Genomic DNA, 25,408 nt, shown 5'->3' on the forward strand with positions numbered 1-25,408 from the left:
CAGACCCAGGCTAACAGGCTGTGAGTTTTAGTCTAAAACAACTTGAGGGTACCAGGTGGCAAAGTCTGCCATATGGTAACCTGTTCTGACAAACATTAAAGGCAGTCGTTTCTCCCTCTAGGTCAGACTGAAGTCAGAGTTCCCATATAAGAGAATATGAGCAAGTCCTTGCAGCATGTTGACACATTATGGAATGATCCTGACCAGTCTTTCAACCTTTTCAAGGATGCTCTGTTTCATTGTCCCCTGACCCAGATTTCCATCCCTAGTTTAGGGAGTTTGTCCTCCATTTTTCCTATTAGATTACTCCATTTCCTCCATTAGATTAACTGAGCAAACCATTTTTTAATTGTCTAGAAAGATTCCCTTGTTTTTTTAAAGTAAAAAGACTAGCTTTTAGAAAAATAAATACATCTAGTAACCACCTTAGAAGAGGCTTTCTCATATCTTTTTGGCCCACCCTACATTTAAGTGTGGTTCCCCCCCCCCCCCCTTCACAAAGAGTCAGCATGGGGGCCCTAAGCTAGATATTTTATTTATTATAGCACATCTATCTCACCTGTCCTCCAAGCAGCTCAAGGTAGCGCATGTGGCTTCCCTCTCCTTATTTTATCCTTGCAACAACACTGTGAGGTAAAGTTAGGCTGAGAACAGTGACTCATCCAAGGTGATCCAGTGAGCTTCAAGTTTGAGGGGAGCTTTGAACCCTGCTGTCCCCAGGTCCTAGTCTGACATTCTTAACCTCTACACCACACTGGCTCGTCTAAGGTCTGCTTCCTGTTCTGTCTTTGGCAGAGGCCACATTGGTAACAAGCAAGGCCTTTGGGGGCTGAGGTAGCCTCTCATGGCATTCCCTTCTTTAGTATATTCATAGGACTCCTTCTGTGACAACAGGATTTTTGCAAACTTGCATGCTCAGAGAACCAGCCCACCCTCTTTCATGACTCCACAGCTTCAATTTCATTTTTCACTTGAAGGCATATAATTTAATAAATTGAATATTCAAGACCAGTGTCTGCCTACCTGTCTGCCAAATATAAATTAGGATGTGCTTACTCAGGTCCTATGCTGCTGTGGCGCTGTGGGTTAAAGGCACAGAGCCTAGGGCTTGCTGATCAGAAGGTCGGCAGTTCGAATCCCCGTGACGGGGTGAGTTCCCATTGCTCGGTCCCAGCTCCTGCCCACCTAGCAGTTCGAAAGCACGTCAAAGTGCAGTAGATAAATAGGTACTGCTCCAGCGGAAAGGTAACGTTGTTTCCGTGCGCTGCTCTGGTTCGCCAGAAGCGGCTTTGTCATGCTGGTCACATGACCTGGAAGCTGTACGTCGGCTCCCTCGGCCATTAACGCGAGATGAGCGCCGCAACCCCAGAGTTGGACATGGCTGGACCTGATGGTCAGCGGTCCTTTACCTTTACTCAGGTCCTATGCTGCAGCCTGCAGTTTCACTTCTGACTCCACTAACAATGGCATAGCTCTTGCTCAACTCAAGATAGAGAGTCGTGTCATTTAAAGTTTTTTCTCAGCAAGGTCTTCTTGTTGATTAGCAGCTATCAGTGACCCATTCAAGGCACAGGCACATGACAGAGCAGACAAAAAAAGCAAAAAAAGGGGGGGGGGAAGAGGGAACGGATTCCACTTTAATCTGTTGCTAGCTAAACACAAAGCAGCTCAGTAAGCAGATTACAAAACAAGTCACATGTTGCATAGAACGAATGAATGAATATTACCGTATTTCATTTCCCTTTTTTATGAAATGCTTGGATTGGGGAGGAAAAGGTGGCGTTTGGGGGCATGAATAGAACCCAGAGAGATGTGGGTGGGGGAAAAACCCATCTGGCTTCCAGAAAACAGTACAGAACTGGTTACGGATGGGTTCACACCCCTACACTGTGATCAGGCACACACCAAGAACAACTTAGTTGGTCTCTAAGGTGCTACTGGAAGGAATTTTTTATTTTATTTTGTTTTGACTATGACAGACCAACATGGGCTACCTACCTGTAACAGAAATATGATAAACTAATGTCAGTGGTATTTAGGTGCATCCTACTTTTTTGAGTCGCACCCAGTTGACTTTACCATAAGGTAAAATGCAGCTCCTTTATCAAGTAGAAAATGCAATTTCGCTACTCTGACAATAACAGAAAAGTCCTTGCACCTATGTATGGAAGGGAGGTGGGTACCACAGGTCTGGGTATGTGTGCCAAAATACATTACTCCAAGCCTCTGCATCTGCCCCTGGGGCTCTTCCCACGCTGGACCTTCACCAGCCCTGCTTCACACCCTCCTTTAGTGTCTTTGCCAGGCTGAAATGTGTCCTTGAAATGCCTTTTGCTTGCCTCCCAAACAGCCCAATACATCCAGTATTCACAGAATGCTGAACGTCAGCTGGAAAAGAAAAGAAATTAAGCCCCCGCCGGCCCGCTTAAGCTCCTTAAAACTTGTTATAGCGTCCTAAGCAGGAGCACTTCTGTTCCGGCAGGGATGGGGCACCAGTGCCCCCCACCACAATATGCTGGTATCCTCCAACACCCCCTAGCCAGCATGGCCCATGATCAGAGGACTGGCAGCTGCAAGCTGGGCACCCATGGTGACGGGTTCCAGATCCCTGCACTAGGAGACGAGGTGGGTGGACACTGCAAAACAAACCGCGTTGCACCCGTCCTCAATTGTACAATTGCAGCATATGCAAGTCTTTTGCTTTGAGACGGAGTGGATCTGCTCGATCTGCGATTGGTCTTCCTCGCCGCGGGGAAGAAAGGGGGGGACCGTGCTTTCTTCAACGTCTTGGGGTTTTTTGTGTGTGTTTTCTTTCAATCGACATCTCCGCTCTCAACTTCCCGTACTGAACTCGAGGGTAGGGAAGGAATAGGAGGAGCGCCGGAACACCTAGTTCTCTCTCATTGGCTATTAGGCAGCCGGTGAGAAGCGGATTGGCTAGCCGCCCCCCCTCTTTTATATAGGCCCTTTGGCACCGCGCGCGCCGCCTCAGCTGACAGGTCCGGCGGTTGGAAGAAGCTCGAGCGGGGAGAGAGCCGTTTTGTTTGTCTCGAGGCGGCGGCGGCGGTAGCGGCAGCGGCAGCGGACTGCGACTCTGATCGCTTTCGCGGCTCGCTCCTCCGAGGGGCATGAGTTGAGGCGATGATGCGGCCCGGCCGGCCTCGAGGCGGGGTCGGAGGGAAGCAGCTCCTCCCGGACGGGGCTGCCTTCCCCTCGCTGGCCCTTCTCTACCTGCTGCTCTTCTGCTCGCCTCACGGCGCCCACTGCCTGCCCCGCGGAGGAAGGCGCGCCCCCGGCCCCCCGGTCGTGCTGGGTAAGGACTGGCCCCTAAGGGGGGGGGGGGGGCGGAGTCCGTGTCGGGGTAGGAGAGGAAAAAACGGGCACCTGTGAGGAAAGGTTGCCGGGGCTCCAGATTCCCCCACATGGTTGGGACGAGAAGTTTCCGTGGGGTTTGGGGAGGAAGGGAGGGAGGCACCCTTCAAAAGCCCCCCTGGCTATTCCTGGGCTCAGGGTGGGGCGGCTGTGGGAGAGAGCGCTATGTGGAGAGACGTGGGCAAGGGGGGGATGAGGGGAGCCTGGAGGTCACCTTCGAGCCCAGAGAGGAAGCAGTAAGTTCTGCTTTATTGGATGGGGGGAAGGTATGCAGGCTTATTCTGTTCATGCCTTATGTTTGCACTTGATTTTTATTTTTTATTATTATCTTTATTATTATTATTAACGTGGGCTAACAGGTTAATTGTGGCCGAAAGTCTCACGGATCCCAAGTCCCCGCTGCATCACAAGCCCAAGCGCACAGTGACCTGCGTTTTGGACTTCTAAGAGTGAAGGGGGAGAGGAGGGCTTGAAATATCCTGGAATTGCTAATCTTTTAGGATGAAAGTTATGGGGACTAGGGAGCCTGGGGATAAGCTTTGAGAGGAGGCAGTAAGCTCTGTGGCTGTAGGTAGAAGGTCCCCAGCAATTCCAGGTAGGGTTTGGGAAGCCAGCTGCCGCCGCCACCACCTTAGGTGTAGATAGTCTTGAACTAGATGGACTAATGGTCTGACTCGGGATTAAAACCACCAAACGTGATGGATTTTAAAGGCTGTGTTAGTCTAGACTGGAAATGCACACATTTTAGTTCTTTTGCTTGATGCTATCCCAGGCAGGCATGTGTAGGGGCAGGCAGATGAGTACACTTGCACAGGGCATTGGAGGGGTAACTGGCATGCAGTCTGACAGGGGCCTGCCAGACTTATGCTGCCATCATGTCCAGAATGCCCCGTGCCTCCAGGCCAAATGGGATCTTAAGCAACTAACTACTTTGAATGCAGAAAGTCCGAGATTCAATCCCTGTCATCTCTAGATAGCAATGGAAATGTTCCTTAACTGACACTGTAGAGAGCTGCTGCCATTCAGGGTAGATAATACTGAGCTAGATGGACCAATGATCTGACACTGCATAAGGCAGTTTCGTACATTCCGCACTGCATCCTCACTATCACTTAGTCTAACACTACCACTATGATAATGTTAACTTTAACCTCCCTTCCTGCCAATGTGGTTTGTATCCAAGTAAATGAAAATCAGTGGACTTAAGTTAGTAATGTACATTGATTTCAGTTACAGGTAGGTAGCCGTGTTGGTCTGCCATAGTCAAAACAAAATAAAAAATAAAAAATTCCTTCCAGTAGCACCTTAGAGACCAACTAAGTTTGTTCTTGTATGAGTTTCGTGTGCATGCACGTGTATCTGAAGAAGTGTGCATGCACACGAAAGCTCATACCAAGAACAAACTTAGTTGGTCTCTAAGGTGCTACTGGAAGGAATTTTTTATTTTTTATTTTTTTATTTTGTATTGATTTCAGTGTCTACTCTGTATGGCCTAATAGGATACAACCTAGACTAAATGGATAAATAACACAGGAGGTGTTGTAGTCTTATGCAGGTTACTGGTGTTTTTCTTCATTTGATTCTTTAGATATTTGGCTTAAGCGGCATTATATATATATATATATATATATATATATATATATATAATTGGCTACATTTATTTTTAACAAACATTTACAACAGTGATGCCAACACTGATACCAATATTAAGGAAAAACTATGGCTTTTCTTATGCTGTGGGATAAAACCAGTAGTGAATAATCTATAACCCTAACATCCCACTGACTGGAACCCTTCACATATATACCAGGGAATAATCTGTGGGATTTATTCCTAAGAACAGTGTTAGAAGAGTTGTGTGCAAGGAAGGTGACAGTATTGCCTGAGAAAGCATGTGGTGGCAGTTCATCTGGTAAAGATTCTACCAATAGTAGAAGCACCAGGAAGGAGGAATTTTGTGTTTCTTAGTATTTTATGAACTGTTGAATTTATAGAATTACTCTGTTTTATACAATATACTCTGGGGGCAGCGGTTGGAGCAAAAAGCGAATCAAAAGCCACTGAGAGATCAAATAATACTAGCCAGCATAGGTCTCTGTTAAAGAAGCTCAATTCAGTTAATATAAATCCCATGGATTTCACCAAACTGTGTTCTTCACATACACAAATTGTTGTAGTTTTATAAATAGGAAATACACACATCTAAAAGTGTATACAGTGGTACCCCGCAAGACGAAATTAATTCGTTCCGCAAGACTTTTCGTCTTGCGGAAATTTCGTCTTGCGAGGCACCTTTTCCCATAGGAACGCATTAAAATTTAATTAATGCGTTCCTATGGGGAAAAAGTCCGGGGGCCCCTCCCGACCGGCACCGGAGCCAAGCCAAGCCGCGTTTTAAGACTACAGTGAGCGAACAGCTGCGCTGCTGTTCGCTCGCTTCAGTCTTAAAACACGGCGCCACGGCTCCGGGAGGGAGGGAGGGGGCCGTGGGATCATGCCCGACATCGGGGACGATCCCACGGCCCCCTCCCGACCGGCATCGGAGCTCCGCACCGCCGCGTTTTAAGACTGCAACGACGTTGCAGTCTTAAAACGCGGCGGCGCGGCTCCGGGAGGGAGGGAGGGGGCCGTGGGATCATGCCCGACATCGGGCACGATCCCACGGCCCCCTCCCGACCGGCAACGAAGCTCCGAGGCGCCGCGTTTTAAGACTGCAGCGATCGTTGCAGTCTTAAAACGCGGCGGCGCGGCTCCGGGAGGGAGGGAGGGGGCCGTGGGATCATGCCCGACATCGGGCACGATCCCACGGCCTCCTCCCGAACGGCATCGGAGCTCCGTGGCACCGCGTTTTAAGACTGCAACGATCCTTGCAGTCTTAAAACGCGGCGGCACGGCTCCGGGAGGGAGGGAGGGGGCCGTGGGATCATGCCCGACATCGGGCACGATCCCACGGCCCCCTCCCGACCGGCAACGCGGCGCCGCGCGGCTCCAGGAGGGCTTACCTTTTCGCTGCGGTCTGGAGGGATGTTGTCCGCGTCTGCCATTTTGGATCGACTGCGCATGTCTGGACATGCGCAGACATGCACAGTCGATCCAAAATGGCGGACGCGGACAACACCCCTCCCGACCGGAGCGAAAAGGTAAGCCGGCTTACAGTGGTACCTCGCCAGACGAATTCGTCTTGCGAAAACAGGCATAGACGAATTCGTCTCGCGAGTCAACTAAAAACTCGCAAAACCCTTTCGTTTTGCGAGTTTTTCGTTGTGCGAGGCATTCGTCTTGCGGGGTACCACTGTACTATGTTTATTTTGGCATTGGGAAAGCTTGCCTGTTGACTAGATCTTGACCCGCTTCAAAATGAAACATAATCTTATTTATAGTACTTCTGTTATTTGTGTAGAGCAGAATGACAGATTAAATGTAGGCAGTGTTCTGACTCCTGCAGAATTTAATCATGCAGGTATGTGTTCACAGAATAGAAACAATAAATAGCTCTTTAAACTGTTGCATTGCAATCAGCCAAAAGTAGAGGTTAGCTGTTATGGTGTCATTGAGACAAAGGCTGATTATCTTTTAATAATTTTCACTATTGTTTAAAAGGATATGTCAGTTTTCACTATTGTTTAAAAGGATATGTTAATCAGAGACCTGATTAACAGAATCAAATAATGAAATGAATTTACATGTGTGAATTTCTGAGGTCGTGGAGTGGTAAACAGTTTGCCTATGTGTCTCTTTATGGAGATGAGCCAGTACCAGCTCTCTTCTTACTTGTTTTCCACAAAGGCTTAAACAATGTGCTTTGACATTTAATCCAGGGCTGGCATCAACTGAGATAAAGCGATCAGTGAAATATCTGCAGATCTAATATCAGGCTTCAGCCACATGAGAAGTAAATGAGTTAAAATAAGTCATGTGCTAGACAGATGCTCACTATGGGGCTTTAATGTAGCTGCTAATAAATCCAGTATGGGCAAGCAGATGGCAATTAACATATCTTGTTTATATGAAGATTCAAATAATATAAACAACACCCTGGTCCTTTGTTTATGGGAGCATTAATTTCCTGTTTCTATCAGAATTGAGAACACACCAGTTACTAATTTTTTGTGTCTTCCCATGACTGTCTGATCTCAGATGCAATACAATCAACTCACAACTTATGAACCTACACAATCACAGCTTTATGTGCTTGGTGGCTGGCCAGCATGCAGATCACAGATCACGGAATCATAGAGTTGGAAGGGACCCTGAAGATCATCTATGTCCGACCCCCTGCAATTAAACGGACACAAGATGGAGAGTTTAAATGCTCTTTCTGTGCTGTGCTGGGTTTTCCCATGATGGAGAGAGCTTTTAAGCTCTTTGCCTTGCTTACTGGGCTCTGGGAAGATGTTGCACAGGCTCTGGGAGCCACCCGGAGCCTATGTGAGAGCCTTTCGGAGACCGGTAAGCAAGACACAGCTTAAAAGCTCTCTGTGTTGCATGAGGGACAAGGGCCACTCAGCATGCCAGCTCCAGAAAAGTAGAGATGGTCATGCAGGTGGGGTTCTGGGATTGTTCTGGCTATATGCAATTTCACCTTTACATGCAGCCACCAGAATCCAGCTCCCACACAAGTTGCGAGTTAAAGGAAAAAGTAGGTATGGAGGAACCCATATACATTTACAGCTAATACTATTAGACACTATTATAGCTTCTTAGGAAATTGCTCTTGAGTTTTGTTTAGCCTTTTTTGCTACCAAGTTTGGAGTTGAAAGTTCAGGTGCATGTTGAAGCATTCATTAGTAACTCATCACTGTCTTGCAGCAGGATCTAAATGTATTTATTTTCAGGGTTTTTTGTTGAACAGAAAATAGCAGAATGTTATGGTGTGGTCATGTGTCTTAAAGGGAGCTTGAAAGTAACACTGTTGAGCATTTTTATTGTAACTTTGAGTTCTTGTTTTTCGTAAATGTACGTTGTATACACACTGCTGTTTATTCTGCATCCAATGCGTAGAATAATAGAATTGTAGAGTTGGAAGGGACCATGAAAGTCATCTAGTCCAATATCCTGCAATGCAGGAATCTCAACTAAAGCATCCATGACAGATGGCCATCCAACCTCTGCCCCACCTTCTGAGGGACTCCACTCTACTGTTGAACTGCTCTTACCACCAGAAATATTAAGATATTAAGTGAGAATCTCCTTTCTTGTAACTTGAAGCCATTGGTTTGCATCCTACCCTCCAGAGCAGGAGAAAACAAGCATGTTCCATCTTCTGTGTGACAGTCCTTTAGATACTTGAAGAAGGCTATCATATCTCCTCTGTCTCCTTTTTTCAGGCTAAACATATGCAACTCCCCTAACCATTCCTCATAAGGCTGGTTTCCAGACCCTTGATAATCTTTGTTGTCACTGTTCATTGCAGAATTTACATAGAAGTAGGCCTACAACATAGTTTTAGTAAATCGTTTTCCTAAATTCAAGCCATTTATTATTTACAAGTTTTGTTCTGCAAAACACCTGTGAAATGAAAAATATCAGCGACAAAAAAATTCCACAAAATCTATAGATTATTGTAATTGAGCTGTTTTTCCCCCTTTTGTCCATTGTTAACTTGTTGGGGTAAAGAAATATTCCATGTGGTTTTCCAAGCCGAACCTTCCTCCCAAAAAGCAACAAAACCCAGCCCAGGGAAACAAATAATAGTCCTACTTCTGACATATCACACATGGCTTCATTTTGGGACATTTTAGCACACCGACATATTTAAATTGACTTGGGTAGAAAAAAATATCTCATGGTACCCCAAGTCAGTTTGGGAATTGCTGGGGACTGACGGGAAAAAAACCACCACCACCGCCTACCCCAGAAAGCTGTCTGTGTCTCTTTTTTAGTTGTCTTGGCTAGTTCCTATATGCATATGTCAAATAGGGTTGTGCAAGCATCAACTAGGGATGAGAAGTTAATGGGCTACTTAAAAAGCAAATGGAATCAACAGCAATCCTCTTAATATTTTGCTTCTTTTCTCACTATACTACAGAGGTTATTCTGGGGGCTTCTAGATGCTTAACTGGTGAATTTCAAAAGATGACTGTGGTCAAAGATCTGCCAGCTCATACTGCAAGAGACTGCATAACTACTTGTGTTCGTTTTTTGGGTTCCTGTCTTGCATCACTTTGCATAGGTTTTATCTCTATCATCTATATCATCCTGTAGCAGGTTGTTTACATAAACAATCATGCCCATCTCCTATTATGGAGTAGAGCCACATTCTTTTTTACTTCTTGGCCATCACCGTTCTCTTGAATAATTGTAATCTCTTTACTTGACTTAGTAGGATAAGAAGCTTTCTGTGATCCACTTGGTCTGCTCTTCCTTCTTTGAATTTAAGTCATTGCCTCTCAAACTGGCAGTTAGCCATGGAGATAGTTGCAAGTAGAGTTACAGAACATTCATTGTGGCACCTTGTTAGGAAGATTAATTTCAGTGATAAAGTTATTATTGACTGATTGCCCCATGATTTAATGTATCATGTGGTGGCCAAAGTGTTGTTAACTTTTAGTATGAGATGCTAAGCATCATTTTGTAGTGGACAATCTTGTTACCACCACCAGTTCCTCCCATTTCATACATGTCCTTGGAATACATCCACTTTTGAATTTTAAAAACAATATAATTTACCCACACTTCATGTAGTTTGCACAGGGGAATAGTAAGTTAGGCTGTGCTCCAGTGCTATTGCCTACTGGAACTGTAGCTTCCTTCTCCATATGCTTCCTTACTGTTGTACTTTTCATTGACTTTTAAGCACCTTTCTTGATGCTGTGCAATAGTCACATGACCCAAACCTGTTATTTTCAGACTTTCTACCATTGGGAAGCACTATCCGTACCAACTTGTCTGCCAAGTAATGTATAAGTTTGGCAAAAGGTCCTGGGTTATATTCTAGGTGCTCATACTTTGTCATTGCAAGCTCCTGCATTGCCCTGGGCAGGAACCAGTAGAAGAAAAGCAAGGAAGATCTTTAGTTTTCTGTTGCAACAGTATCCCCACCCCTTCCTCTGCTACAAGGAGGTGAGGACCCAGAACAAAGGTGTGTAACAGCTTTTAAAGGCTTTAGAAATTTCCCAATCCCTTAGCGCAGAGGTTTTCAACCTTTTTGGGTCCAGAGCTCCCTTGACCAACTTCATTCTTTCTGTGGCATCCCAGTGGGACTCAGGAGTCCGGTTATGTCACCTCTTGCTTGCAGAGCTGGCAGCCTTTCACCCTTTATCGAACACCCTCCTTTGTGGAGTGTTTCCTCAGCCTTCTCTCCACTCCCCTCTCCTTGGGAGACCTCTAGGTAGCCACAGCTGCCGCTACTGGTCTCTGACTTTCGTCACTGGTCTCTGACTGCCCGTTTGACTCCCAGAACCATTCGACAACCAAGGCATGACTTCCGATTGGCTGCAGGAGCTTCCTGCACTCAATTGGAAGCCGCGGAAGCAGCGTCGGACGATTGGCTTCCAAAAGTCCGAGTACCAAGGCATTCAAGAACCAAGGTCCGACTGTACAAGCATCAGTCTACAACAGAAATTTGAGAGCGTGGCTTGTCTCCTGTTTAGCAAAATAATGTACCTGATAATGCTTGCTGATTGCATTATCCTGACCTGGGCTGTTTTTGAAATGGTAAATAACCTAGTTTCTGAAACCATTGTTACAGACCTTCCCTATTTATACACAAAATATGCTCTTTTGACAGATTTTGAAGGATATGTAAGTGAATAGAAATACGTGGAATGGTTTTTCCAAGACACTTTTGCTGCAGAAGAAATATTTGAGGTCATTAAGAGAGTCAAGATGAATTTGGGATTGCTATGTGTACTCAGCTGAAGTGTATTTATTTTGTCAGGGAATATTTCCTAATTTTGAAAGGTGAAAGATTTGTTTTCTGTGGAGTGGGGCCTGCTATGTGTGTGCACCTTAAAATTATTATAATATAGTTACAGTTGCAAGCAGGGAGGACTTATTCTCAGGCAGTGTGCTAGTTGTATCAAACTGTATCTGGAACTTGACCTCAAGAATATCTGCTTTTAATTTTCTTTTAATTTTTGTCACAGGGCAGCATGCTTGGACATAGTGTTTTTTAGTCATAAAGGAAAATGCCTGACAGGCAAGTATTCCAGACTTTTGAGTACAGTGCCAAACTTTGTAGCAGCTGGAAACAAAAGCTTACTGCAGCACATTAGTGCATAATCTATGTAGATCCAGATCCAGTTTGATACCATTCATTTGAAACAATACCATTTTCAGTCTATAACTCCTGCTACAAATTATACTAACTGACACAAGCTTTGCTCTTGGGTAAGCAAGTAGGTTGGACTTGTATCAAGGGTAGTGTATTTATAAACATTCATAAGGATCTCTTTGCTCATTCTGCTATGTACTACTTATTTAAAGGAACTTCAGTGCTTTTAAGCAAACCGTTCAGCTTTGTTGTTTTTCTTTTCATTTACATTAATTCCTAAGGGGGGGTTTAAGCAAGTACATTTTAGGATCAGAGTTGGTTTGCTGGATCACTTACAAAGGGTTTGAATTGACTCTTTGCTAAAATCTTAAGAACCTAAGGGCCAAACTACACGCGACAGCAATGCAACACAATCCACAGTTGACTGTGTACAATTCCTAGGAAACCAGCCAATGGTCAAGTTTTAATATGATGTGGGCCAGGTGTGGATGAGGGTGGGGTACTTAACCTTTCCCTCCCTAGCTTCATTTCAGCTGTTTTTAACTTTGAGGTTTAGATCGCTATTGCAAGATGAAAGTCTAAGAACAAGTGGTTAGAATGGGGGGGGGGGGGGTTGAGAGCACAGGAAGGGCTCAGCACTCACTTGACATTTATGCACTTTAAATCATGCAAATACTCCTCTATAACAATTGATCAGCGATCTGCTTTAGACTCTGGTCTGTCACTGTCAGATGTAGATTGACCCTAAACAAAGCTATTCAGGTATTCATTTTCTTAAGCTCCTACTCCGTTGTTTGACTCAGGTTGGCAGCTGGGTGTCTGTGGCAGGGTTTGTTTACTCCTGCACTCTTCAGAGGAATCTGCATATCATGTGACTGCCCTTCTAGTCCTAATTATAACATAGAAGCTTCTTGCAAAATAAACAACCCTGAATTGTAAGTGGTTTTATAAACTCTTCATCTTGTTCAACAGTAGCGGGAGACATTTCCACGACTACTGGGAAACAGAAGCTGCAAAAATAAAGAGTCCTATTTCTTGGAATTAGAGGTGAAAACTTGAGAACTGCCCACCATGAAGAAAACATGCTCAAATCCATATATAACAGGTGGAGGGAGGGTGAATAAAGTTCTAAATCCCCAACCAGTTTCCAAGTGCAAATATTTAAGACACTTACTTGTACAAGTATCAGATTTTTAAATGCCCAATGAATGGTAGCTCCATCCGTCCCCCCCCCCCTATTTATGCCAATTCTTCCTTCAGCTCCTTGAAACTAGTTTTGGTTTACAGTATATAGTTTCTATCTAGGTGGGAAGACCTTTAAGACTGCAACATTGGAAAGAAAATGTTTTTGCTAGGGTGGTAATTCTGTATCTACCTTTTTGTTGTCTGCTCTAAGAATAGTACTATTAGTAAACACATGAGATGCATTTGATTGTGTCTTTCAGTTGATGTGTATAATAGTGGAAAATATAAAGCAAACAAAACTTGTGATAAATAAGCTGACAAATAGGTGTTGTGTAATGTAGGTGGGAGGTTCCATGAAAGGACTCTGGCTTGCAAAATCTAATAATAATAATAATTTTGAAGGCATTTTTTCCTTGCATAGTTAAAAATGCATAGTGTGTTAAAGTAGTTTGAAACAGTCAATTTAACTTCCATTTGTTGAGATAACAAGTCTCTCCCCCACCAAACATAATCTGTACTCAGAAGTATTTACATTTCTTAGAATATCAAGCACCACAAGAGTGCTAAGGTCGGCTGACAGGCTTGGAAACTTGAGTAATTTCAAGGCTACTTTACAATAGTGCTGAGGCCATTTCTCCACAGAGCTCTGATTGCTTTACAGAGTGTAGTATTTTTAAAGTAATAAAACCTCAATGCATTTTAAAACCAAGTGTAGCTTTGGGATGGGAGTAAAAATGCCTGAGCAAAACCACAGCACTTGATGTAACTCTTCCCTTTCTTTTACCATTACAGTGCCGGGAGATTTGGGTAACCAGTTAGAAGCAAAGTTGGACAAACCTTCTGTGGTGCACTACCTCTGCTCCAAGAAGACAGAAAGTTACTACACATTGTGGCTCAACTTAGAACTGCTGCTTCCTGTTATCATTGACTGTTGGATAGATAATATCAGGTGGGTCATACCACTGTTAAAAGGACTCAGTTCTGTGTAAAAATGGGACTTAAATAATTTGATTCTTTTTTGAGTAGCAAGAATTACCCAAATTGTATGAGATCTGGGGACATTCAAGCTGAGATCCCAAACCACTCAGAAGGCAATGTGGGAAAGTCAGTGGGATCAGAATTCAAATCCTGGCTCGGCTATTATCTTATGTGTAGCAGACAGAAAACTATGAAGTCTGTATGCAGGTTGTCACTTTTGAGGAACACACGTCCACAGCAGGAAACTACAGTAATTGGCAGCAGGTTTAGGCTACAATCAAACAGTGCAAAATATGTGTACGTGCCATGCATGAACTACATGGATTCACAATTTCCGATTGCAGTATAGGAAATTGGATTGTGTGTGGAACAGAGAATCATTTAGTTCAACCCTTGTCCCTCTGGAACAATTTTCATGGTGATTCCCTACCAGTTACTCACATGGTTTGTGTTCTAAATTTTGTTAGCAAAGACTGTAGCTTGATATGCTGTAGGAATTGAGCCAGCATTCAAAAAGGTGGCAGTTTGAAATTGGCAGGAATCCAGTCATGAAATACTACTACCTGCATACATAAAAGTTTAAATAGCTGTTGAATCATAGAATTGTAGAGTTGGAAGGGACCCAAGCATCATTTAGTCCAACCCCCTGCAGTGCAGTTAAAGCTCAGTTAAAGCATCCATGATAGATGACCATCCCACCTCTGATTACAAAGCTCCAAAGAAGGAGAGTCTGCCCCTTCAGAGGGAGTCTATTCCACTGTCAAACAGCTCTTACTGTCAGAAAGTTCTTCCTCATGTTTAGTCAGAATCTCCTTTCTTGTAACTTGAAGCCTTTGGTTTGGGTCCTATCCTCTTAAGCACATAGCTGTCAACCTTTCCATTTTTTGCGGGAAATTCCCTTATTATAGCATTGGGGAACAGCAGGGAGGGTTGACAGCTATGCTTAAGCATGAGAAAACAAGTTTGCTCTGTCTTCCATGTGACCACATGAATAAACTGTTATCCTTGAATTTGCTTGTTACTCAACGGCGTTTCCATGCGCTGCTCTGGTTCACCAGAAGCGGCTTAGTCATGCTGGCCACATGACCCAGAAGCTGTACGCCGGCTCCCTCGGCCAGTAATGCGAGATGAGCGCCGCAACCCCAGAGTCGGACACGACTGGACCTAATGGTCAGGGTTCCCTTTACCTTTTACAACTTACATTATGCCTTTTTAACACTTCATTGCTGTCTTGTATTGCATATCAGAATGTTAACTATGAGTTAATGATAAATTAAATGGTTCCTTGGACCGGGAGGTCTCCCAAAGAGCAAACACTACAAATGCTATATTACATCCTTTTTCTTATTGACACAAGTCTGTAGACCTCATGTTACCAAGGCATTGGTTAACATTTCTCCACTTACCTGCCAGAACAGTTAAAGCAGACTGATTAATTACCTTATTTGCTTATGACAAGAACATATGTCCAGCACTCAAGTTGAGGACATTAGCCAAAATCATCAGGTGCTTTTTAAGGCAAACTGCTGGAACTCATTACAGAGTGGAGGAAGGGAGAGCTCTAGGAAGGGGGAAACTGTATGGCAGCAAGAACAAGGCCAACCAATTGTTTGCAATTATTATTATTTTTTCAAATAATATTTATTCTTTTTCAAAATAGTCATAGAAAAATATAACATACAAAAACATTAAAAAATACAAAAGCCTTAAAAAAACATAAAAAACATAAAAAGATTCTTTTTTCTCCTCTAACTTTCTTTAACAGTGTTAGCTGACTTCCCTCAGTCCTTCCCATCTGATTTTCATTGTTAAATCATCGTTAGCAGTTTGGTTTATCATCATACTTCACATATTAATAATAATTACCAATTTAGCTATTATTGACCTATATTATTACTTCACCATAAAAAAACAAAAAACAAAAGTTCTATACTAAAATCAACCTTCATGCTGTAGGCCTATAACTCCTCCTCTATGAGTCCATAGTTCTATATATTGCAATACTTTTTCAAATAAGCTTTGAATTTCTTCCAATCTTCTTCCACCACATCTTCTGTCTGATCGCTCAGTCTCCCCGTCAGATCAGCAAGTTCCATAAAGTCCATCATCTTCATTTGCCATGCGTCTATGGTTGGTATCTCATGTGTCTTCCAGTTTTTGGCAAGAAGTAGTCTAGCAGCATACAAAAAGAATGTAATGTTCTTTTGGGGATTTCTCCTCTAATAATTCCAAGTAAAAAGGCTTCTGGTTTTTTAGCAAATGTGTTTTTCAACACCTTTTTCATTACATTATAAATCTTTCCCCAGAAAATTGTTTGCAATTATTAGACTGGGCTGCTTCAGATAGTACCTAGCAGCTAAGTGGATATTGTTCTTATGCTATATTAAGTCTGTCTGAGAAGCTTTGTTGAAATAACCTACTTAAAGTTGTCTTACCAGTCTCTTAACCCTTTTTGCTAAAACTCCACTTATGGCTATATTAGTAAAGAAAGCTTATCTCTTCCTTTTAGACCTGAAGTCTAGCGTATGATGCAGATTGGACTTAACGCCTTACTGGTTTAATCAGTGTATCAGTGTGCATCAGAAAACATGTTTTCAAAGTCCATTTGTTGTGCACCTTTTGTGTACCTGATAATTCAAATGTATAGACTTCCATTCAGATGTTGGTCTTGATACTGGTATTTCCCCCCAGGCTAGTATACAATCGAACAAGTGGATCCACTGTGCCACCAGATGGGGTGGATATCAAAGTCCCTGGATTTGGACAGACTTTCTCCTTGGAATTCCTTGACCCTAGTAAAAGAAGTGTTGGTATGTATTTTTACCTAATCTGATCTCATTTGGACTCTTGGCAGTGGTAGTGTCAAGTCTCAAATATGCATGCATGAAACATACTGGCAAAATAGTCCCTTCCCATAAATGTCCTTGGACAAAAACCACAATAATTCCAGAGATGGAGAACAGTTACTGAGAGTTATTCTCTGTGTGCCTTTGTTTGAATTTTATGGAAAGAGCTCATACTTGTCTGATTGGAAGGCATGGGAAAAGAACCAATCTGTATTATACATAGGCCCAAGCATGTAATTTAGGAAGGGACGTAGGAAGCTGCCTTGTACTGAGTCAGGATTTTTCTAGGGTTTCAGACGAGTGTCTCTCCTAGCCCTACCTGAATATGATGAGAAATTGAACCTGTGACCTTCGGTATGTAAAGCAGATGCTCTAAAACTGAGCTATGGCTGTTCCCCAACTTGCCTATGTACATATTGCTATTTGTAGTGCACTCTATTTGATTTAGAATGCTTCTTCCTTGTAGTAAATGTAACATTTAAGTCTGATATCAGAAACAGAAATAACAATGCCCCCATGGTGCCAGGGTTATTTAGATGGCATTTCTTGCCCTCACCCTTGGTGTTTAACTTTCAGCCTTCACTTCCTTGGCAATAGAGTGGAAATGTGCTCAGCCCATGATGGAGGCAACCATGTTAAACTATGTTAGTTATGGAAACACAGTTCAGTACTCTACCAGCTGCTAAGGCCAGTACCATCTCACCTGGCATTAGAAGGTCAGAGAAAATTTAAGTGGAACAAAATCAGACTGCGTCAAAGGTGAACTGACAACCATCTCTGAGAGCTCATTTCCAACAGCTGTGATCATACAGGTTCTTTAGGTTCTTCCTGTGGTCATATACCCTCATAGATGAAAACATAGAGCAAGTTGACCACTCAGGAATGAACAGATGTTAGAACATCTTGTCCCAGATGGCTTGAAAATGAATGTAATCTCCAAATTGTGATTTCAGAATTGTTAATGAACGTAACTGACACTGTAATTGTTTATAACTGAAGAATGATTAAATTGAACAAATTAACAGATAACATGTTGTAACCAATATGGGAGTTGGCTTAAAAGGGCCCTGAAATTTTAACGTTACATAAAGGGCAGTGTTAATTGGGCCTGCGGTATCGTTGCAATTCAGTTTCTTCTTTTGGCCATAGGTACCTACTTCTATACACTGGTGCAGACTCTGGTGGACTTGGGCTATCAACGGGATGAAGATATTAGAGGCGCTCCCTATGATTGGCGGAAGACACCAAGTAAATAAATCTTCATCTATTGGGATTAGGGTTACAGAGCAGAATGAACTGTGGTTTATGCAAACACACAATTTGTGGTAATCAAGTTTTTCCAAGGCTTACAAGTTCAACCTATTTAGCCCCTGATGCAACAGAATGTCACCTGATAGTTAAATAGTTACAAGGCTGTTTAAAAACAAATCTTGGTGACCTTTCTACTTCATACAGCCAAGATGGTGCAACAAGCCAAATTGTTACTGAAGAGCTGTGCTGGAATCCTGGAGGGTAGATGTTGATACAGGGTGTTGTTAAAGTCACCCACCATCAGTGCAAATCAGTGCTTTTTAATGGGGCCATTTCACATTTTCAGTTCCGTCATTGAGATGCAGAAGGCAAGTGGTGTACATGCATGTGTGAACAAAGTCATTTTCTTTGCAGCCTGTGTCAGATTATACAATCAAGACACACTTTCTTTTAACTTAGACTCATAGAATTAAAAACAAACAAACCTGAGAGGCTTTTGTCTTGAATGTTGGGGAGCTAGTCTGAAAGGTTTAGGGAATTGTGGACAATGGGGAAAAACCTATCCAAAATAGTGCACATGATCTTCTACAACTTTCAGTTCAGTGTTAAATGTTTTAAATAAAATGACAATAGAGATACTGAATGAGCTCATTCAGTTAATGGGATAAATTCTCTGCCTTCCTTCTTCTAGATGAGAATGAAGACTATTTTGTGGCCCTCCGGAAGCTGATAGAGATAATGTATGAAGAATATGGTCAACCAGTGGTTTTAATTGCCCATAGCATGGGGAATATGTATGTTCTCTACTTCCTCAGCCATCAGCCTCAAGACTGGAAAGACAAATACATAAGGGACTTCATTTCACTTGGTGCCCCATGGGGAGGAGTGGCAAAAACTCTACGTGTTTTAGCATCAGGTAAATGTCTCCAGCTTGCAGAGGGAGGGTTCCATTAAAAGGGACAGGGGTTTGTGGTGCAACTTGAACATGCTTAGCTACATCTATATGTACTACTGTATTAACTAGCTACAGGCTTCATCCTAAAACCAGCTTTTGGTTGAGGAGAGCCAGCCCGAAACAGGCATTGGAGGACAAACAATTTCTGAATTTCCAGGATGATTGGATTCTATAATTGTGGGAAGCTACTGATGGTCTTAAATTTTAAAGATTGGGAGGCAGAGTCCTTAGATAGCAGGTAAGATATTTATCTGTTATGAAACCATCAAGCGATCTCTCAAGGTAAGTCTTTAGATTACATGAAGTTATTTATATTGTATGACACTTTTATACCACAGTAGTTTCCCTTGTATTATGCCATCTTTGGCATCAAATATTTTTACTGATGCCCTCCATGTCAGGGCTTGAAGAGTACAACCTAATAAGTGTCAAATGACAGCATTCAAACTATATATTAGTTCTGGTCTGTGTCATGAGTTTATAACTACTGGATTATGGGTTTATATGACACCATGTGATAACTAACCAGATAATAACTTTTAATGCCTCAGGTGACAACAATCGGATCCCTGTCATCAGCTCCCTTAAGATCAGAGGCCAGCAGAGATCTGCAGTGTCAACCAGCTGGTTGCTCCCTTACAACTACACCTGGTCTCCAGAGAAGATCCTTGTCAGCACTCCATTTGCTAACTATACTATTCAGGATTACCAAAAGTTTTATACAGACATTGGCTTTGAGGATGGCTGGCTCATGAGAACACAGACCGAATCCTTGGTCTACAATATGATTCCTCCAGGGGTGCGCATACACTGTCTTTATGGTACTGGGGTGGAGACCCCAGAGTCATTCTTCTATGACACCTTTCCAGACAAGGATCCTAAGATCTTTTATGGTGATGGTGATGGAACAGTGAATTTGCGAAGTGCCTTGCAGTGTCAGAAGTGGGTGGGCCAGCAGAAACAGAATGTGACACTGTATGAGCTTCCAGGGAGTGAGCACATTGAAATGCTCTATGATGCCAATACAATTTCCTATGTAAAAAAAGTTCTCTTTGGCTCATGACACAATGCAGAATACCCTCTTCTGACATGACACTTGAAGGGCCTTTTAAGGCAGGGAGGAAGAATGGCTATTTTGGACAACCCTATTTAAAGCCTGCTTGGCTTGTTTGGGCCTTGTTGGAAATGTTGCTGTCAATTAATGATCACTTGTCTCTTTGATTAGTGCTCATAACACACTGTGGTGTCCTACATACAAAAGGCTCATTCCAGCTGTATTTAGTGCAATCCCAGTGCCCATCTTTGTGAAGAATGTGCTGTGCTTGTTCTCTGGGATGTGGGGAAGGGCATAGTTGAGCTGTAAAATAAAGAAAAGGACAATAACACAACCTTTTCTGAAGGGTCACAAGTGCTGGATCATTGTTCCCAGCAGGGAAACTAGTATTAAGTGAAGTCCCGGCAGCAGCTATTCAGTTTTGTATTTAAGTTGGTGACATCCAGCCAGATGAGTATTGTTCATGAAGAAGATACAGTATGTCTCTGAGCTCCTGATAAGATTTTCTAGCACAAGATGAACCCTTTAGCTTGATACTTGCTGGAGCAAGGTGAGATCAATGGCTGAAGACAGCAAGATTTTCTTTACTGCTGTAACTTGGAGATTTCCAGTTGGCAGTAGACCTGAGAATTGACAGGGTAGATATTCACGATGGTCTTAAGGAGATGGTCTCTCTTTTGTTGTGATTAGTTGGCTGTCTCTTGAGTACTTGCCAACCTTTGTTCAGAAGCCAGTGTTGTGACAAGTGCTATTTTAGCCAGATGCCTTCCTTCCATGATCTGGAGTGTCTAAAACACAGGCTGCCTTCCAGCAACGCTTAGCATTGTAGAGCAAAATAACAGCCTAAACTGTTCTTGTTACTGGAGACTTCTTCCGGATGGAGCTGATAGTAAAGCTAACTCTTCCCAGAAATTTTGGTATTGTAACTTGGCTGTCATGTTTCATTGGAGGCTCCTTTTCTTGTACTGTAATCCTCTTCCAAATTCTATTTCCTTGTCCCCTATGGAAGATCAAGCCTTGTACCATAGAACAAAATGGCATGGGGCAAAGCTGCTCACGTTCCTGATTCAGGAGTGTAATGTGCAACCATAATTGCAGAAAGTACCCGTAAAAAAAGCACCAACCTTCATCTGAGGCAGTGCTGGGCAGACTGCAAAAAAAGAGAGGCTCAGCTGACCCCATAATTGCCTGTTAGCTGCTGGGTTGGCCATCTATTGACAATCCCTCCTTCCAGAGCAAATGGTTTAGTATTTATTCCTGCTGCTTCTGCCCACCCAAATAACTGCTTGTGACCATCTCCTCAGTTAACTAACCAGCATAAGTGTCCATCCAACATGGCACAACCAAACTCTCCTGCCTTGAGCTCAGTCTATGTTTGGGATACGAGTTGCTGCATTGTTAGCTATGTCTGGTTAGTCCCTGTGTTGAAACTTTCAAAGCACCCAAAAGGGGGAGGTACGTCAATTGTTGATGTCATAAGGGACACTTGTAAGAGGGGGCTGACTTGAGATTTGTGCCAAATACTCCAGTTTGAGAGTAAGAGTGACCTGGAAATCTGAATTTTGTTCTGAGGAACTTGCACTGAACCTGACCTCTCAGTAAGTAAGTGCACAAAGCGACAGATGTGGACACCTTTACCATTTGTATTTTTCTAATCTTCAGACTTTTTCCTAACTAGACAATGAGATCACACAGAATCTGCAGTGGTAGCTTACAGTCTGCAAGTATATTTTTCCGTTACTGGTATGGTGTAACATTTTTATCTAGTCTATGTCAAGCTTTTAGGTTTTCTAGATTGTGTATTGCTGCATTGTAGTAGTTTTAGCATAATATTGGTCCTCCAAGAAACAAAATGTTTTATCAAAGTATTTATTGCCTTATGGAATGTGCAATCCTGTTCATCCAATTTCCTGTTTTTCAGTAATGCCAGTAACCATTTTAAACAAGGCCACTGGTGATCACTGTGGGCATGGCAATAACATAAACTCTGAAAGTTTCCAGCAGACATTGTTCTACGCCTTGCACTCTGAGAGTGCCTCCTCAAGCCATGTCTTTGAATTGTCAGCATCAATCTGCTTCTGTTTGTTCTGTAGCTGCAAGTTTCATTTGGGAATGCTTCTGATTGCAAATCTGACTTGCTAAACTGACACTATACTTAATTATAGCTCTAAGATTGGTTCCACCTTGTCTGTTGCTCTCCATCCTACCCATATCAATCTTATGGCCTCAAGGTACCATTATGCTTGGTGCCATGTAGATCGCTGGGTCCATGTGGGTGAAACTGGGTTCCTTTTCCCTGCAGAGTTATTTCTTACTATTTGGCCTCGCACATTCACAGGGAAATCCACATTCAGCACAACATCACTTTCATGGAACATTCTGAAGGCTAGGGCTTGCCTTAATGGTCTGTTTAGGACTGTTACACGAGAGAACAGGAAATGAGTGTGACAGATCTTCAGAGATTTGCTAATTTACACTTCATATAACTTACACTTCAGATCCATACATATGGCGCTTAACAGTGGAACATAAGGAAAAGCATAGGTCTCTGATTCCTAAGTATGATCCAATTTAAATTACAAAACAGAGAGTGCCAGGCTGGGGGAGTAATAGAGGTGAAGGTAACAAGAATGTGTTGATTTACTTGTGCTTAGGCTTAGTTTCAGTTGGGGATGAGGAATAAGGGGTTAAACCAAAGGCCACATGTATATTCAGAGTGTGCTCCTACTGTATGTGTGCCTTCCATGTTTTGGCCTTGCATCATATTGTCCAGCTGTAGCTGGTAAGTGGCATCTGTTGCTGTGACTTCCAACCCCATTCTTATGTGCCCTGTAATACTTCTGTCCCACCTGCTTTTCATTCTTAATACATAGTGCAATCAAAATGTCACCTCTTCATTTCTCCTTTCTCACCTGTCCCGATCAATGTCATACACCTGACTCCCATTGTTGATTCCAGGCCATTGGCAGTTTATTTATCAATGCTTGTGCCAGCTGCCTGCTGTAAAATTTAATATGGCCACGCATCACTAGCTGTCCCACTGGGGCTTCTTCTGGTTATATGACAGACTTTCTCTTCTATATTTGGCTTTGTATCATATTGTGGCTTTTTTGTTATGTTTTTATCCTTTAACTGATAACAGAATGGGAAAAGCTATATTGGGTTAGATTTTGCCATTTATATCCACCATTTAACATTGTGAATGATGGTTATTCATAAATTCAGTGGTGAAGTACTAATTGAGTTGGAGCTTCCTGTAGATCATGGCCAGGGAGCCACAAATTGTGCAATTAATTTCCTGAAGCTCACATTTTTCAAACAACAATGTATCTGTGTCCTTCTTTCAAACTGCTTTTGAAACTAGAGTTTAAAAGCATTCTATTTATCTTGGGAATCAACAATTCAAAGTTAAATTTTCACTGGGCATGACGATCCTAAAATGTGTCTTTGGGTTCTGGTTGCTGCTGTCAATCTGTGAAAGCACATGAGAGACATGTTCTCCAAAAGATTGCCTCTTCACGCTATCTCTTGGTACCCCCAATTATTACAAATGTGTTCATTTTTCATGTCCCTGCAACTTTGCTCCCCAAAACCAAAATAATTTTAAGGACCAAATGCACTACAACTGATATGTAGAGAGTGCTGGATGGAACTTCAACCGCTTAAAAGATAGATAGATAGATAGATGCTGCTGCTGCTACAAGGTTGTAGGGCTACTATGTGACTCTGCTAGAAAGAGTAGATTTCACCATTGAGCAATAAGTGTAAAGGAGTTTGCAGGCCAAAGTCAAGAATTCTAGCCATGAAGCTAGTTTGCGGAGTACATAGTGTTTGAGGTGTTCGAAAATTCAGGGACTGAGCAATTACTTTGCTGTTCTCTGCTTAACAGTATTTAATATAGAACACTGCCTGGGAAGGCCTGTTGTTTTTATATACACCTTCCTCTTCGTGTGAATGAGTTCAGTAGATTTCTGACAATTTGATTGTCATACTTTGATAACATAATAAAGTGAATCAAATACTAAATGTTTCTTGTGCCTCTCTTTTGTGCTTTTCAAACACAGAATATTTAACAGCAACCGTCTGCTCTACAGCATACAGTTTACAGACCTTGCCCAGGGAGCTCATAACAAAGAAGAGCACTGTAGGCGATGGACAATACCCAACTGGCAACTGGTTGGTTCACTCTTTACCTGTGTATGCTCCTGAAGGCTCGTCATCAGGTTCATTCATGTGCCGCTTTTCAAAATCATGCCCAAAGTAGCTCACAGGGACAGAGAACAGATTGACTTACAGGTACAACAAAATAGAAAATTCTTTCCAGTAGCACCTTAGAGACCAACTGAGTTTGTTCTTGGTATGAGCTTTCGTGTGCATGCACACGAAAGCTCATACCAAGAACAAACTCAGTTGGTCTCTAAGGTGCTACTGGAAAGAATTTTCTATTTTGTTTTGACTATGGCAGACCAACACGGCTACCCACCTGTAACAGGTACAACAAAACCATACTAACAAAAACACAAATTTAGGGAGCATAATATGAAATACACTCAACACAGCTGCAGCAGGAACAGTTCTTGCACTTGGAGTCAACCAGGGCTCTGCTTTCCCAAAGCAACTGAGAATGGGCCTGCTGGCACCAAGCCTTCCAGGCCTCTCTGGGCACATGATGAAGCTGAAGCTAAGGAGGTTTGGGGGGGGTCAGTGTTTGGATGGGGTGTCACCATGGACTTTTGTCATTATGATCTTGGAAGAAGTTCATTAGGGCTACTTCTGGGGTGAGCTCTAATATCTGGTGAGTTATTTTACATATCTCTTGTAGGACTGCTGTCCAGAAGGGTTGGATTTTAGGGCACTCCCACCACAAGTGGAGTTATGTGCCTTTGAAGGTGCAGCCTCTCTAACATCTTGGCGAGGTTCCTAGGCATATCGGCACCAGTTTCTGTGGTGTTAAGTACCACCTGTAGGTGAATTTCTGAGTGAGTTCCCTTCTTTTGGGTGATAGGGACTTAAAGGGAGATTTAGACCACATTCTAGTCCATTGGGTGGGGTTAATTTCATAGCCTACGTTGTGCTCACATTGTTCTTTGATTGTGTCAAGGGGGTTTGTGGGATTTTGGAGCAGTATTTTGTATATTGTGGATACCATCCCTTTGCTGTGCCCCTCTGCTGTCAGAAGGTTTTCGAAGATGGCCAAGGGCCTAGTAGCTGTTGATTTTGCTGCTGGATTGTTTAAGAAGGCATGTAGTTGATGGCGTGTTAGCCAAGGTATTTGAGTGTCCCCTACTTTCTTGTATTTCTTGTGTTGGTATGGGTTTGTTGTTTTTGTAGTAGTATTTTAGACAGTGTAGGCCTTTGGTTTACCAGGTTTTAAGGTGTGTGTTGGAATAGTGGGTAATAGGCCAGGGGGGTTAGTGGAGATGGGGATAGTTTGCCTACTTTCCCCTTCAATGCTTTAAGCATGGACAGTGTGAACCTGTTCAGTGTTGTGGGGATTTTCATTAGTTTGTTTTGGAGAAATGGGGATGCAGTTGTGGGGATGTTTTCGATGG

The 25,408-nt window shown here is 42.8% G+C and overlaps 1 protein-coding gene across 1 annotated transcript; it reads left to right on the plus strand.

Moving 5' to 3' along the window:
* The first annotated feature begins 3,106 nt into the window (after positions 1-3,106).
* PLA2G15 (phospholipase A2 group XV) lies at positions 3,107-23,882 on the plus strand. Its single transcript, XM_033157222.1, has 6 exons — positions 3,107-3,313; positions 13,565-13,721; positions 16,442-16,560; positions 17,746-17,844; positions 18,539-18,763; positions 19,354-23,882. Exons 1-6 carry the CDS (start codon positions 3,142-3,144, stop codon positions 19,863-19,865), a joined length of 1,284 nt encoding a protein of 427 aa, XP_033013113.1. The 5' UTR covers positions 3,107-3,141; the 3' UTR covers positions 19,866-23,882.
* Positions 23,883-25,408: the final 1,526 nt, after the last annotated feature.

The sequence above is a fragment of the Lacerta agilis genome, chromosome 8 (assembly GCF_009819535.1).
Source record: "Lacerta agilis isolate rLacAgi1 chromosome 8, rLacAgi1.pri, whole genome shotgun sequence".
NCBI classification, from domain to species: domain Eukaryota; kingdom Metazoa; phylum Chordata; class Lepidosauria; order Squamata; family Lacertidae; genus Lacerta; species Lacerta agilis.

What these genes read in the sequence shown, in the direction of transcription:
- PLA2G15 (XM_033157222.1), top strand. Translation starts at nt 3,142, where the DNA reads ATGATGCGGCCCGGCCGGCCTCGAGGCGGGGTCGGAGGGAAGCAGCTC. An exon ending in TGTTGGATAGATAATATCAG is followed by an intron (nt 13,722 to 16,441) that starts GTGGGTCATACC and finishes ATTTCCCCCCAG; the next exon opens with GCTAGTATACAATCGAACAA. An exon ending in CCCTAGTAAAAGAAGTGTTG is followed by an intron (nt 16,561 to 17,745) that starts GTATGTATTTTT and finishes TTTTGGCCATAG; the next exon opens with GTACCTACTTCTATACACTG.